This window comes from Pseudomyrmex gracilis, unplaced genomic scaffold (genome assembly GCF_002006095.1).
Source record: "Pseudomyrmex gracilis isolate BER0280 unplaced genomic scaffold, ASM200609v1 scaffold_51, whole genome shotgun sequence".
NCBI classification, from domain to species: Eukaryota; Metazoa; Arthropoda; class Insecta; order Hymenoptera; family Formicidae; genus Pseudomyrmex; species Pseudomyrmex gracilis.
The window spans coordinates 633600-646349 of record NW_018020635.1 but is presented as its reverse complement, the minus strand read 5'-3'; the positions used below and the strand labels follow the sequence as shown (position 1 = coordinate 646349).

The following is a 12750-nucleotide window of genomic DNA, read 5'->3' as shown; positions in this document are numbered from 1 at the left end:
TCGATTTTTCTACACGCTAAGCTCTATACAAAAAAACCTGGCATATACAGAGACAATCGTGGTTTTTTGCACATTCACATTTCTCGAGTTATTAATTTTTTTCCGTTAAAAATATGCATCCTACGCATTATATTAGTACAATCGTCCTCCGTTTACTCGCGAGGATCGTATCTTATATAAGCGAGAAAAAGAAAAAACAATTATCGTAAAGCTAAAAAAAAAAAAACAGCATCAAGATCTTCTTGGAAAGTCAAGTGGAATAATACAAAATTACTTGGAATTGAGAAAAACGAGAGAACGTGGTTGCTAAAAAGATTTGTTTAACGCTACGTTATTGCTTACAATAATCAGGTTATATATTATTATTATTAACAAAGTCGAACCAAGAAGAGAGTTTAAAAACGTAACTTTCTACACGAGGTCTGAGTGTGTGAGAAATTTTTATCGCGCAAACAAATTCTAACAAATCTGTTTTCTGGCAAAATCATGGATTCGTGTGTCGTCAGTGTGCGAGTCTCTCCGGTCATTGAGAATCGCACTCCTGAAAAATCTAAATTTTGTTTTTTTTGGTTTTTGTTTTTTTTTTTTTTGCGTAGATCTACACACATGAATTATACATAATCGGTGTTTCTCTCCGGTGTCCTATTTACATACGCATACATAATATTTTGCATAATCGTATATTTTTCAAGAGGATTAATGCCCGATCGAAATATCGTAATATATATGTCAGAATCATTTGTGAAGAGACATGAACATATTTTAGAGACAAATAAAACGAACTTTTTGTTGTTGAACGCGGAATGTCGAAAATGTGGAATGGCCCGATTCGGCACGCAGAAGAAAAAGAAACTCGTGCTTGGCTAATGATTTTTTTTTTATCATCTTTTGTTCAGGAGAAGAAAAAATTGTAAAAGCGAAAAGAAAATCTTCTTTTCTCGGCCAAATGTAGACAGACATTTAAAAGTGTATTTGCGCGTTCAACAACAAAGTTCGTTTTATCTCTCTCTAGAATATATTCGTGTCTCTTGCACAAGTGATTCCACATTGTGAATGTGAAAACTGTGGAATGGCCCAATCCGGCACGCGGAACGAAAAGAAAAGCGCGTTCTTGACCATTGATTTTTATTTGCTCGTCTTTTGTTCAGGAGGAGAGGAAAAATTGTAAAATAAATAAATTGAAAAGAGAAAAAGACAGTCACTCTTCTTTTCTCGACCGATGAGAACAAATTTAAAAGTTCATTTGCGCGTTCAACAACAAAGTTTGTTTAGCGTAACCAGCTTAAAAAAGGTTGTGGGGATATATGTCAGCAGCAAGCCCAAACAGAACGTAGGCTGTCGCCCTAGTGAAGGAATACCTCAGACTGCTAACACCAGCAGTGAAAAAGATTTGACTTGCGCAAAGGAAGGACCATGTCCTGTAGGCGAGGAAAGTAGCCGTTTTAGTTAACGGACAAGGGCGAGGGCGACAGTTGGTCGAAAGCATGGAGGACCCGGTGGAGTCGTGCGCAGGTGATTCAGTGGACAAACTGCAAGCTCAGCAGAAAGATGTGTCTGTAAAAGAAATTGTTGCCTCCGACTATGGAGAGTCTCTGTTGAAGCAGGGCGTCTGCCTTCATTGAACTGAGGTGTTCTGCTAATAGATCGTGTAAAGTACCAGATTCTACAGCACAGTATAACGTGCGGCCTTTATTAGAGAGTAAGTTTCAGTACTGGTGGGCTGAAGCTTTGGCCTTAGCTCATAATAAAGAAATGCACGCCAAGAATGGCAACATACATCCTATGTGAGATGAAACTCGAATCACCAAAGAAGAAATAATGGGACTCACGCGAGGTGTGGGAAAGGGAGATCGTCAGGTATATGCTGCGTGAGAGTGAGCAAGAAATTCTAGCACAGAGGCGGAGAAGTACCTACAGAAGAGCTACTTCTCCGACGCTAATCACGGAGGTAGGACATCGTATGCTGCGTGTGACACATTACATCAGCCAGTTGAAGAGCTAATTCGAGATAGATAGCAGGCACTTTAGCGTGTTCAAGTCGCTGGTGGAACCAAAAGTGACGACGAGATTAAAGCCTCAACATAAAAAAAGAATGGACCTACCCAGCAAGAAAACCAACAGCAGGCTGGGTCAAACTGCGGATGATGGAGTAATAACATGCAGTGAATATGAATCCATTTCCCCGGATAGAATTGTTGTCAAAGACAGAATTTTCTGTGGTATATGCCGTTGGAAGAGATAGGGGCAAGAACCACGGAAAAATGATAATTACGGACATTGGCGAGGCACTTGTTAAAGCGTTAAAAGATCCGCACGACAAAAGCGGACTCATCAACTTAAACAAGAGCAGCAATATATTCAATTATGTTGTTGGTGGGGCTGGACTCGCACAGGCATCAATGACGCCAAAGACATATGATTGGCGCGAACTCGGTCTAAGGGTCAGCCTGTATGATGAAATAAGGGAAAAAAGATTTCTCTCAACCAACTGGAGTAGACTGGGCTATTACGAGACGACAGTCGTCGCGCTTAGTGTATATACCAAATAATAAGGCATGCGCCTGGAGATTTACAGCTACCGCGATCAACTGACGGTATGTGGATAAGTTTTTGGCGATGGACACTAGCGCATGTTAGTAGGACCGAGAACCGAGATATCTCCTAGAACCTCAATTCTGAGGATGTAGTTAGTCTTGGGGTGAACGTCTTGGATTCCAACGTAGGCAGGGATATATAGGGTGCTCTCGCACTTAGATCCGTTAGTTACGGATGGAAAAACCTCGTATGTGCAGATATCATGAAGAAAGCGCGGCGGGAGGTGAACCTCGAGCCACTGAATCTTGGAGACACAAGGATCCGGAAAGATGTAACCGGCGGGTTGCTTATGTTTTCACCTACAGGGGAAATTTCGGTGCACATTCTAAATACGAGCCCTTCGTTAGAATATCTTCGCTCGTAAACAAGGCCAGGAAGATGGTCTTTGTTGCGATGATCGATAGTTTCACTTCCATCAAGATCGATGGCGTGAATTTTGATATTCCTATCCTTAACCGTCTCCGGAATATTCCAGACAAGCCCTTACAATGTAGGATCATTTGTGCAAGAGACACGAATATATTGTAGAGAAAGATAAAACAAACTTTGTTGTTGAACGCGCAAATAAACGTTTAAATCTGTTCTCATCGGTCGAGAAAAGAAGACTGACTGTCTTTTTGCGCTTTTACAATTTTTTCCTCTCCTCCTAAACAAAAAACGAGCAAAAGAACAATCAATAGCCAAGCACGCGTTTTCTTTTCGTTCTGCGTGCCGGATCGGGCCATTCCACATTTTCCACACACACATACACACACACACGTGTGTGTGTATATATATATATATATATATGGAATCTTCATCTCGGAATGCTCCGTTCGATGATCAAAAAATCATATACACATTTCGCAACACGCTCTACACGGTTTCAGAGAAAGAGAAAGAGAGAGATATCTATCAGTGTATTTTGCAAAGAGACGGTACAAGGACGTGTCGAGAGATCGAAGTCTCTCTCGACAACTCCAGCATGCGCAAATACCGTGTTTTCGTCGAGAAAAAAAAAAAAAAAAAAAAAAAACGAACGGAGGATGGAGCAACGAAGGTACCGCGATATGTAGAACAAAATTCGAACTTAATACTATTTATACTTTGGTTTGGAGTGAAGAAAACGAATGTGTCTGCGACGCAACGGCCACACATTCGTAAAAGTAACATATATATATAATATACGAGAGCGAAAGTGGCTGGGGGGAGGAGAAAGAATGTGTGTGTGTGTGTGTGTGTATGTGTCTCGAATTCATTTGTTGATATCATTTGAAGAAAAATCTAAGAGAAAAAAGCACGCGATTATATATATATTGTATTATTTATATATATAGAACAAATAATGATTTAATGTTCGTTCGTTTTTTCACGAATTACAATGATCGTTTGTGTGTTTTGTGTCTGTGTGTGCAACATGCGTTATCGAATATACTCGGTTTGTACTCTGCAGTACTAACAAAAATAAAAAAAAATTTTTTAAATAGAGAAAATACCCTATATATGCGGGATTTGAGTTTCGCGTCCGTGTAAAACGCAGAATTTTTCAGATGGGAAATTGGAAAATAAAACCGAAAACAATGATATTCTCGCAAATTTGAGATCAAACACGATCGGATACTTTCTAATCTTTGAAGGATAATATACGGGACATATATATATATATATATGTATTACGCTCTTATTTCTCTAGAAACGTATATTTTGAAAGACATACTAAAACTATATGCAGGACTCTCCATAGTCCTCAAGCTCGCCCCTTCAACTATATATATGTATATATGTATGTATTATATAGATTCTCTATATTTATGCGATTATAAATTTTTTTCTCTTATATTATTGACGCAAAAACTTGCCGAAAACTTTTTCCAAATCATCTATCAGAGTCGAGCATGATCTCGCGAGCAAAACTCAAAACCCGCTGGTGTCGACAAAGAGATTACACAACAAAGGGGGGCATCGGGGACGAGCTGTGGCGTTTTCTTTTTTTTTATGAATTACAAGAGATTTCGAAAACCCAAAATTCGTAACTTACACTCGTTTTAGAAGCGTATCGCGGGAAGATTGTTCAATGCCCAAACTATATATTTATGCATATATATATATATAATATATATATATATATATATATATATATAAACTTGCTACGTGTTAAAAATAGATAACAAGGGCCAAGGAATTATAGAACGTAATAAAAAAAAGAAATAGGACGAGACGTTATCGTCGCATATATACTAGTTACGATATACATACAGAGGCTCGTATCATAAGATTAAAAGAAAGGGAATAGAACCTGGTCGGAGAAACGCGAGCATCTCACCTCGAGCTAAACGCGAAACGTTACGGATTACACATGTAGGCACATAAAGCGTCTTTCCGCCGATATGTTTGGTTCAGCACAATCAAAAAAAAGAGAAGGAAGGGAAAAGAGAGAACACTGTTGGCGCTATGTTACATCGAGAACCGCGTCGGAGAAGGAGGTCCGTCAGTTCTCTCGCGTAAAAATTACGTAAGTTACGTAATCAACACCGGAGTTCCATCCATCATCGTCTCTTTTTTTTTCATCATTGGATCACATCTCCGACGTGAGAAAATACATCAACTGCCAAAGTAGGATTTCGCAGAAATACTACCTTTTCTAACGCGCCACACATTATGTCGACGCAAGTGGTCGCGCATCTCGTCCGATTGGTTCTTGTCTTGATCGATCACGTACCGCCGTTGCGCGTCGTGTCTCAGCAGGCGTACCAGGACAAAAGCAAGACGAGAGTTGACATTTGCGCGGAAGCACGCCGCAAATGGCATCTCGGGAGCACGAGGAGAGTCAGAGCGCACGCCCCGACGGGCGTAAAATTCACAGCTCTTCGACAACGAGGATGTTTCGCGAGAAATTCAGATTCTGTGAAACACGAACGATCTTCAGTCTCTCGTGCGACCGACGACAAACTCTCGTGTTCATCTGTGATTGTCCTGACTGGTCTGATCGGTCCGCACCTGATCCGTTGATTTGCTCTGATTGCTGGCGTCCGACAGGGAATCGCTGTCGCTGTTGGGCACAACACGCCCCGGCGACGGACTGTCCACCGGTCGGAAAGAGAAACCAGGCGAGTCAGCGCTCGACAACGACTCCGGTGTGCCGACGGAACTGATTGTTCCTGGAAGCGGGCTGGACAATGCATCCAATCTACAGAAGAAATGAATTAGGAAAAAATTAGATTCTCCAAAATTTGATTGACTTTGAAACAGCCAGATAATGATCAAACAAAGATACCTGGATGCGACCGACGTCAGTAAGCCGGAGGTACGTTTTATTGGCGGTTGCAAGTTGTCCAATCCGCTCTCGTCCAGTTCGAATTTTCGTTTGACCGGACCCAAGCAGCTCGGTCTTATTGCGATAGGACTCAAACTGCGCCTGTGTGTTACATATAAAATATTAACACACAAATGAAGAAAATAAAGGCTAAATAAAGACTAAACTTTTCTTTGAAGAGTATTTTTTCCCGGACTTAATGATTTATCAAATTTCCAGGATTATTCAAATAAGATAGGATAAGTTTTTAGAGTTTACAGCAAGTTAAAAATACCTCGTGGCAAATGCTTTTCTTGTGGGACTAGGAGACAAATTGTTCTTCCAAATGTGTGGAATGCTGGGAGAATAGCACTGTCTCTGAAATCCAGATCTAGTAGGTGATGGCGATGAACACAGCGGTGACCCGGTAATGGATAGATTCAAGCTTAAAGGATCTAGTAGCCTTTTTGGTCGTTCTAGTTTGCTAAGTTGCTGTACAGAAGAGTCCGAGTCCTTGAACGACAGTCCTTCTGCTTCCAAGGTGAGATCCTCCCATGACTGCGATATCTGCATAGCACTGTGAATTTCCTTCTCGTGGGCCGCCTCCTGGCCGGCGACGTCTATGCACTCCTCTTGTCTCAACTGGCTAACTCTTGGCGTCAATCTAGGAACGTTACCAGGACTCTGAAATCGAATGAGAGGCTAAGGACGCACAGAGGGATTAGAGAATTAAACAATTGTTAAGCGTGTTTTGTTTGTTATAAAATTAAATAAAACATTTGTATATTAACTACATTATATAATTGACAGTACAGTATTGATTATATGTACTATGTTTAAGAGATAATTATGTATCAAATATATTACACAAGTATAATGTTGAAACAAGATGTAAATAATGAAAAAAAGTGTTGTAATCTTACACTAGTGCTGAAGCGTCGTAAACGGGGCGAATTCGGAAACACATTGTAGGCTGACACATCCCTGCAAGTACACAGAAGAAATTCCAAGTGAAAAAAAAAAACAGAGAGAGAGACAAACAACAGAAACGTATCATCGAGTCTTTGGCAAAAATCGCAGCTAATTTTCTATCGTCGTTTCGCAATTCAGACTCGGGGGATCGTGTTTTCGGAAACGAGCGAATGAGATAACAAGAAAATGAGCGAGACGGGAAAAGAGCGAGTGACATACCTCGACGACGACGTAGACGGTGTAGTGACGGACATGGTCGCACTACTGATCTCGTTAATCATCGGTGCGCTACTGGATCGCTTCAGGCTAATGATCGGACAATCAACGTCCATGATTGCCTGGGCACGCGACAATCCCGGGTGTCGTGATACCTCGTCGTGCGGCGGCGTCCACGTTGAGAGGGCACATAGGAGATCCCGTGACGCGAGCGATGTCCCGAGACAGTCAGTCCGACAATGTCGTTCTCGTCGTCGTGTTCCTGTATGCCGTGTTCGAATCGCGGTCGTACCGGGCTGATCTCGCGCGAACCTTTCGATTATCAGGCGCAACCCTCGTGTACCGACCGTTGCACGTTGTCGTCCGTTGTCGTCACCGCGGACACGGAGCGTCTGACACCTATCGCGGAAGAGGGGTGCGCACGTTCGGGAAAGCTCTCGCGTTCACGAGACTCAATCGCTTGAACGAACCAAGAACCGACCGCGGCGTTTCGTTAACGCGCGAGTTGAAGCGAACGATGAAGATGAACGAGAGCAACGAAGCGAGAGAGGAAGGACTGGTGGCTGCCAGGTGGAGCGATCTCTCGAGTTTGAGGGCTCGGTCGAGGCCCGGAGCCGAGCCGAGCGCGAGGCAGGTAAAGTCCTCTTCTCTCCCCCTCGGTCTCTCCCAGTCACTGTTCTCGAGCCAGGGCCTCGCGCGCTGTGTCGCTCTAGGTGTTTGAAACAGAAAGATGGGATTGAAACATAAAAGGGAATTGGTTTCCGGATTTGTAGACGGCGTTGCTAGACGGATTTTCAAATTGGACGCATCCTGTCTATGTATCCTCGTCGTCGTTCATTCATCACGGCCGGGCCAGTTCGACCAACCCTTCCCGGTTAACTCAATTGGTTTGATTAACTGTTTTACTCGCGATTGGCCAATTCGGCTAATCGGTTGAATGCGATTGGTCAATTTCGTCGAGTTAAATCGAAACGATCGAGTTGAAGACCGGAGTTGGTGAGACTGCGCCCCCCCCCCCCCCGTGTGTAATCCTCTAACCCGCAATTGGGTGTCCAACTGTTGTGCGCTCAACTAGCGAATAAACACGCGCGATCTCTCGCACAACTTTTCGAAATGAACCTCGCAGGTTTTTTTATTATTATCGTTATTATTATTACTGGAAATTTTAATTAATGAAACAAATTTCATTTCGTTAAAATTGAGACATTGTCGATTTTTTTTAATTTTTTTAACAATACAAGGAATTTTCAAAATCTAGAAATTCGAGTCGAAATGCGCGCGAATGTTTATAAAAGATAGTTTTTGCGCGCGCGGAAGCTACTTAAGCGTTGTAATTGCATTAAAAACAATTAATGTAATTAAGAAATTGCGTAATAAAAAACTGAAAAATTCAACGCGCTCGCAAATAAAATTGCGTTTAACGCGCGTTTCTACTTTCGTCCGCGATTCAAAATTATTTGCAAAATTACGTAAATCGCATTTTGTCTTCGGGAGTTTTGCTTCGATTCGATTAGAATTCGAGACTAGTAGACCCTCCCGGGGGATGGGAACGATATTTAAAAAGATTGGAGGAAACGTCGGGATCTCTTCCTTTTCGAACATTTTCAAATCGAATTTCCGACGGCGGAACTTTTTCGTGAAAGCGCGAGTTTTCTTTCTCTCGTATCGAAAATTGGAAACCGCGGGAGAGGGAGAGAAAACCCCGGGCACATATCCGACAATTTTGCGGGAACGGTAACACAGCGAGAGATCGGCAGCGGTATGTACCTTATTTTAGCGAATCGTGGATCGTGAGACTTGGACGAATTTTTGTTTCACGGCGACGAAAAGTCCCGGGAGTCGGGGTGCCTGATCACGCGGAGAACGAAAATGTCGCCTGTACGTCCGATTCTTCTGCCGATATTCGCTCTGTCTGTATTCACGGTTCCCGATGTGGCTTCTGCCACGCCAATCATCAACACAACATAACCTATATTTGTTCCCGGCCATGTCGAGCCCCGTCGAACGATGCTGTCGCGTTCGACGGGGACCGAGCATCGTCGGCTCGAGTCATGTTCGTCGACGACGGCGGCGACGACGACGTCTTCGTCGCGTGTTCGACTCGATCGCTGATTTGCATTTCGTCATGCTAGTCTCTCTCTCTCTCTCTCTCTCTCTCTCTCTCTCTCTCTCTCTCTCTCTCTCCTGTCCTGATCTCGGTATCAGATTTTGTCTCGCGCAAGATTTGTCAATCTTATATTGTATTAAGTAAATTCAATCACAATTTAATTTGTTTCAAATAAACACACAGAGAGATCAGTTGCTTGAATGATGAGTTTCAGACTTTGTATTGACCGAAGAACGGTCACGAATCTATTCAAGATGACTAGATCTTTGAGCGACCTGTGCAATGACTTAGCTCTTTCTGATTACTGTCGCAGATTGTTGATCGCTCTCTCTAAATAATGGATGTAAGCACCGGGGACGGTGACGACGTATCTTTTCACCTAGGTGAGATGTTTGACAGTTACGAGGAGCTGGAACAGAAACTTGACAGATTCTCTAAGCAGAGTTTGGTGCATTACTGGAGGCGCGACAGCAGAACTGTGAGCGGCGCTCATATGAAAACCGCTCGACCTATTAGCGAGAAGTTGAAATATTATTCTGTCAAATATGCTTGCATTTACGGCGGTCAAAAGTTCCTGCCACGCGGTGCTGGCAGAAGACAATCTCAGTTGGTATCAATTTCTGTTTGCGAATGATTGTACATTGTTACAATCAAATGTACATTGGTGTTGATACAATCTGTGAATATTTTTCAGATCAATACGAACAAACTGTCCCGCACACATCATGCTCCGAGCTTCCAAGGATGGCACGAAATTGGAAGTGACCAGCGTTAACAATGAACACAATCACGAAATCTCAGAGGCATGTACAATAGTTACAACAGAAACTTGCTCTCCGTCGCAATTTTAAACACGTTTGATACAACATGATGAAGACTTTTTAGAAGGAATTTGTATTTTACAGGAACTGTTTAAAAACCTTCCGCAAGAGAGAAAGCTCTGTGGCGAGATCAAACAGGAAGTTCAGGATCTCATGCAGTTGCACATCGATCGGAAGAGATTGAAAGAGTACGTGCGATTGCGCACTAACAAGATACTGCGATCCAAAGATCTGTTCAATATAGCCGCGGCCAACAAGCAGAAGAGACACATCACGCCGGAACGGATGTGTCAGTTGTTCAAGAAGATTCTCGAGGCGGAGAAAATGGAAAAACTGCAAGGGAGAGACGGCGGTAAAAAGAGAGATCTTGAGTCCGACACCGAAATAAGACAAACCATTAAAAGAATGAAGAAAGAGGACGAATCCACTTGGAGTCAAGAGGTAACGCGTCATTTTGATTATCAGATCTCGAAACAACTCGATTAGTTATCTAGAACAGAGCCTTCCAACTGATCACGCGATCGCATAGAAATCTTATTGCGCAAACCGCACGCCGTGCGCGAGTTGGAAGGCTCTGATCTAGAAGCACGCATAATTCAGAGTTTGTTAATTTGAAAGCGGACCGTTCAAATGAGAGTAGGAAAAATAAAAATGTTCTGTCTCAGGGATTGTCGGCAGCGGAATTAGAAGTTAGCGAGGGAAACGACGGCGAGGAGTCTTACAGCAGTCAGTTGACGCAGGAAGAGGTCGGTGAAATCAATACGAGCGAAGGCGAATTAATAAGAACGAGCACTGAGGGCGATATAATGACGACCGACGGGGAAATAGTAGGCGAGCTTGTGATGGAGAGCAACGACCCGTCGGTGATAGTAGAATCTATTGTCAATACAGACGGTTCTGTTTTCGTTGACGAGAGAGAATTCAATAGCTATTGCGAGGATCCCCTGACGCATGCGGTGGACGAGAGCCAATCGCCGAAGCCATGCGGTAATATTCGGTTTTTTTTTTTTTTTCATTTTACAGTGATTATTTGTACAAGAACGAAAGAAGAGAGAAAGAAAACGAGAGAGAGAGAGATTGCAAATCGGAGAACATTGAGGAGATTTGTTTTTTTTTACCGTATCAGTTTTAGATATAGAGACCATCGTTCCAACCGCCGCCATCGAGAAAGTTGCGAAAGGAACGTCCACGTCGCCTAGTCACAAGTCGCAAAGCGACACGTTGGTGCTGCAGCAACCCCCGAAGTCACCCGACAGTTTCGACGAAGCGGATTCGAGAATCTGGATTATGAAGGAGAGTCCCACGATAGAAACGGAACCGGAAAGTCGGTCCGCAAGTGAGACGAACATGACCAAACTCGACGACGAGCAGCAAGGCGCGGAGACGTCCAAGGCAGTATTGTCGGACGAAGCGAATAATCAGCTACTTCAGGAACAACTGACCGTGTTGCGCGCGGAAAAGGGAAAGTTGCATCAAGAGACCGAGATGCTGAAGCTGAAGAAGGACAAGTTAAAGTTGCAGATCAGATGTTACACGAACAAGATAAAGAAACAGGAAATGGAGACGGAAAAGCTGAGGCTCGAGATCAAGCTGCTCCAGTCTAAAGTCATGGAGGACACTAACGATGTATCCCACTACATCTTTGTGCCTTGAACTCTCTTTGCTCTTGTTGTAAAATATGTACAGATATTTACTTATTATGTGAGCTCACATTAGCAGCGTAAGTGAGATGCGATCATTGATTGTATTGAGAACAGATCTATTTCTTCATTGGATATAGGATAGGATAAAATGCGCGAATATATATATATGTTCCTGTAGTTCGTTTTTGCGCTAAGAAGCTCTTGTTCTAGTCTCATTGCTCGCGAATTGCCACGAAATAGGATGATGCTCTTAGCGCAAAAAAAAAAGAAAAAAGAAAAGTTCAATACAACCTCTCAAAACGTACACAGTCGGAATCGACCAACATCCGAAAACTTATATATTTCCCTTTTCCCTTACTCTTTAACTCACGTATGCGCAAAGACTATCTGCGCTAATGCTAGCGCAGTTTGTAATCGTGCGCGGTTTTAATCATGCTTAGTGGTGGGAAAAGCGATAAAGGGGAAAATTTATACGGTTTGAGAGTTGATGCGTATACGTTGTAGAGTTCTATACATCTTATACACATCTTATATAAAAAAAAAATAAAAGAGGATATCATATAAGTGATACAGTCAACAAGAGAGGAATAAATACAAGAAACAAATAGCTTTGTATGTAAATTTGTAACATTTGTGTACGTTGATTTATGTAAAAAAATTTTTGTTCTATAATTTCGAACATACAATATATATATATTAGGTCTACCGGAAAGTTCTGTCTGTTTTTGGAATAAAACAAAATACAAATTTTTCTTAATTTTTCAAAAATGGGATATACAAATTGCCCTCACGCTGGCAAGAAATCATTAATAATATAATGGCGATTATAATAAATTATAATAAAGTTTATTGACGGTAAGAAAACTTTGTATTTTGTTTTATTCCAAAAACGGACAGAACTTTCCGGTAGACCTAATAAATATATTTTTTTTTTCGTATAAAATACAGGACACGATCTCTAACGATCACATGTAGAAAATTCTATTATGTATAGCTAATTTTTTTATTATGTGTAGCTAACTTCTATTATATATAGGCTAATTTACTACTGCAATAAATTAAATTTTTAGTTTTTCGGCTATATTTTTGTTATCGATACAACAAAAGACAGGCCGCAACGTTTGT

At 42.0% G+C, this 12750-nt stretch overlaps 2 protein-coding genes across 8 annotated transcripts; one reads left to right on the top strand and one right to left on the bottom strand.

Moving 5' to 3' along the window:
- Positions 1–4723: 4723 nt before the first annotated feature.
- Positions 4724–7682, bottom strand: LOC109853585 (protein FAM122A). 2 transcript variants are annotated; one of them, XM_020425843.1, is made up of 5 exons: positions 7058–7682; positions 6790–6850; positions 6162–6568; positions 5849–5989; positions 4724–5761 (listed from the first exon to the last, which is right to left on the bottom strand). In XM_020425843.1, exons 1-5 carry the CDS (start codon positions 7168–7170, stop codon positions 5533–5535), a joined length of 951 nt encoding a protein of 316 aa, XP_020281432.1. In that variant the 5' UTR covers positions 7171–7682; the 3' UTR covers positions 4724–5532. The 2 variants fall into 2 exon arrangements, with proteins under 2 accessions (XP_020281432.1, XP_020281433.1); XM_020425844.1 differs by having other exon boundaries at positions 6162–6550.
- A 969-nt stretch (positions 7683–8651) lies between these two features.
- Positions 8652–12317, top strand: LOC109853584. Of its 6 annotated transcripts, none has more exons than XM_020425839.1 (6): positions 8652–8813; positions 9475–9767; positions 9856–9964; positions 10067–10423; positions 10648–10969; positions 11109–12317. In XM_020425839.1, exons 2-6 carry the CDS (start codon positions 9499–9501, stop codon positions 11633–11635), a joined length of 1584 nt encoding a protein of 527 aa, XP_020281428.1. In that variant the 5' UTR covers positions 8652–8813; positions 9475–9498; the 3' UTR covers positions 11636–12317. The 6 variants fall into 6 exon arrangements, with proteins under 6 accessions (XP_020281428.1, XP_020281427.1, XP_020281426.1 ...); XM_020425838.1 differs by lacking the exon at positions 8652–8813 and adding an exon at positions 8828–8932; XM_020425837.1 differs by lacking the exon at positions 8652–8813 and adding an exon at positions 9195–9301.
- Positions 12318–12750: the final 433 nt, after the last annotated feature.

Bases quoted from the DNA above. Each gene is read 5' to 3' on its own strand.
- LOC109853584 (XM_020425839.1), top strand. From the start codon at position 9,499: ATGGATGTAAGCACCGGGGACGGTGACGACGTATCTTTTCACCTAGGT. The intron at 9,768-9,855 runs GTTGGTATCAAT...AATATTTTTCAG, and splicing joins GCTGGCAGAAGACAATCTCA to ATCAATACGAACAAACTGTC. The intron at 10,970-11,108 runs GTAATATTCGGT...TTACCGTATCAG, and splicing joins CCAATCGCCGAAGCCATGCG to TTTTAGATATAGAGACCATC.
- LOC109853585 (XM_020425843.1), bottom strand. From the start codon at position 7,170: ATGGACGTTGATTGTCCGATCATTAGCCTGAAGCGATCCAGTAGCGCA. The intron at 6,569-6,789 runs GTAAGATTACAA...GTGCGTCCTTAG, and splicing joins TACGACGCTTCAGCACTAGT to CCTCTCATTCGATTTCAGAG. The intron at 5,762-5,848 runs GTATCTTTGTTT...TTTCTTCTGTAG, and splicing joins CTGACGTCGGTCGCATCCAG to ATTGGATGCATTGTCCAGCC.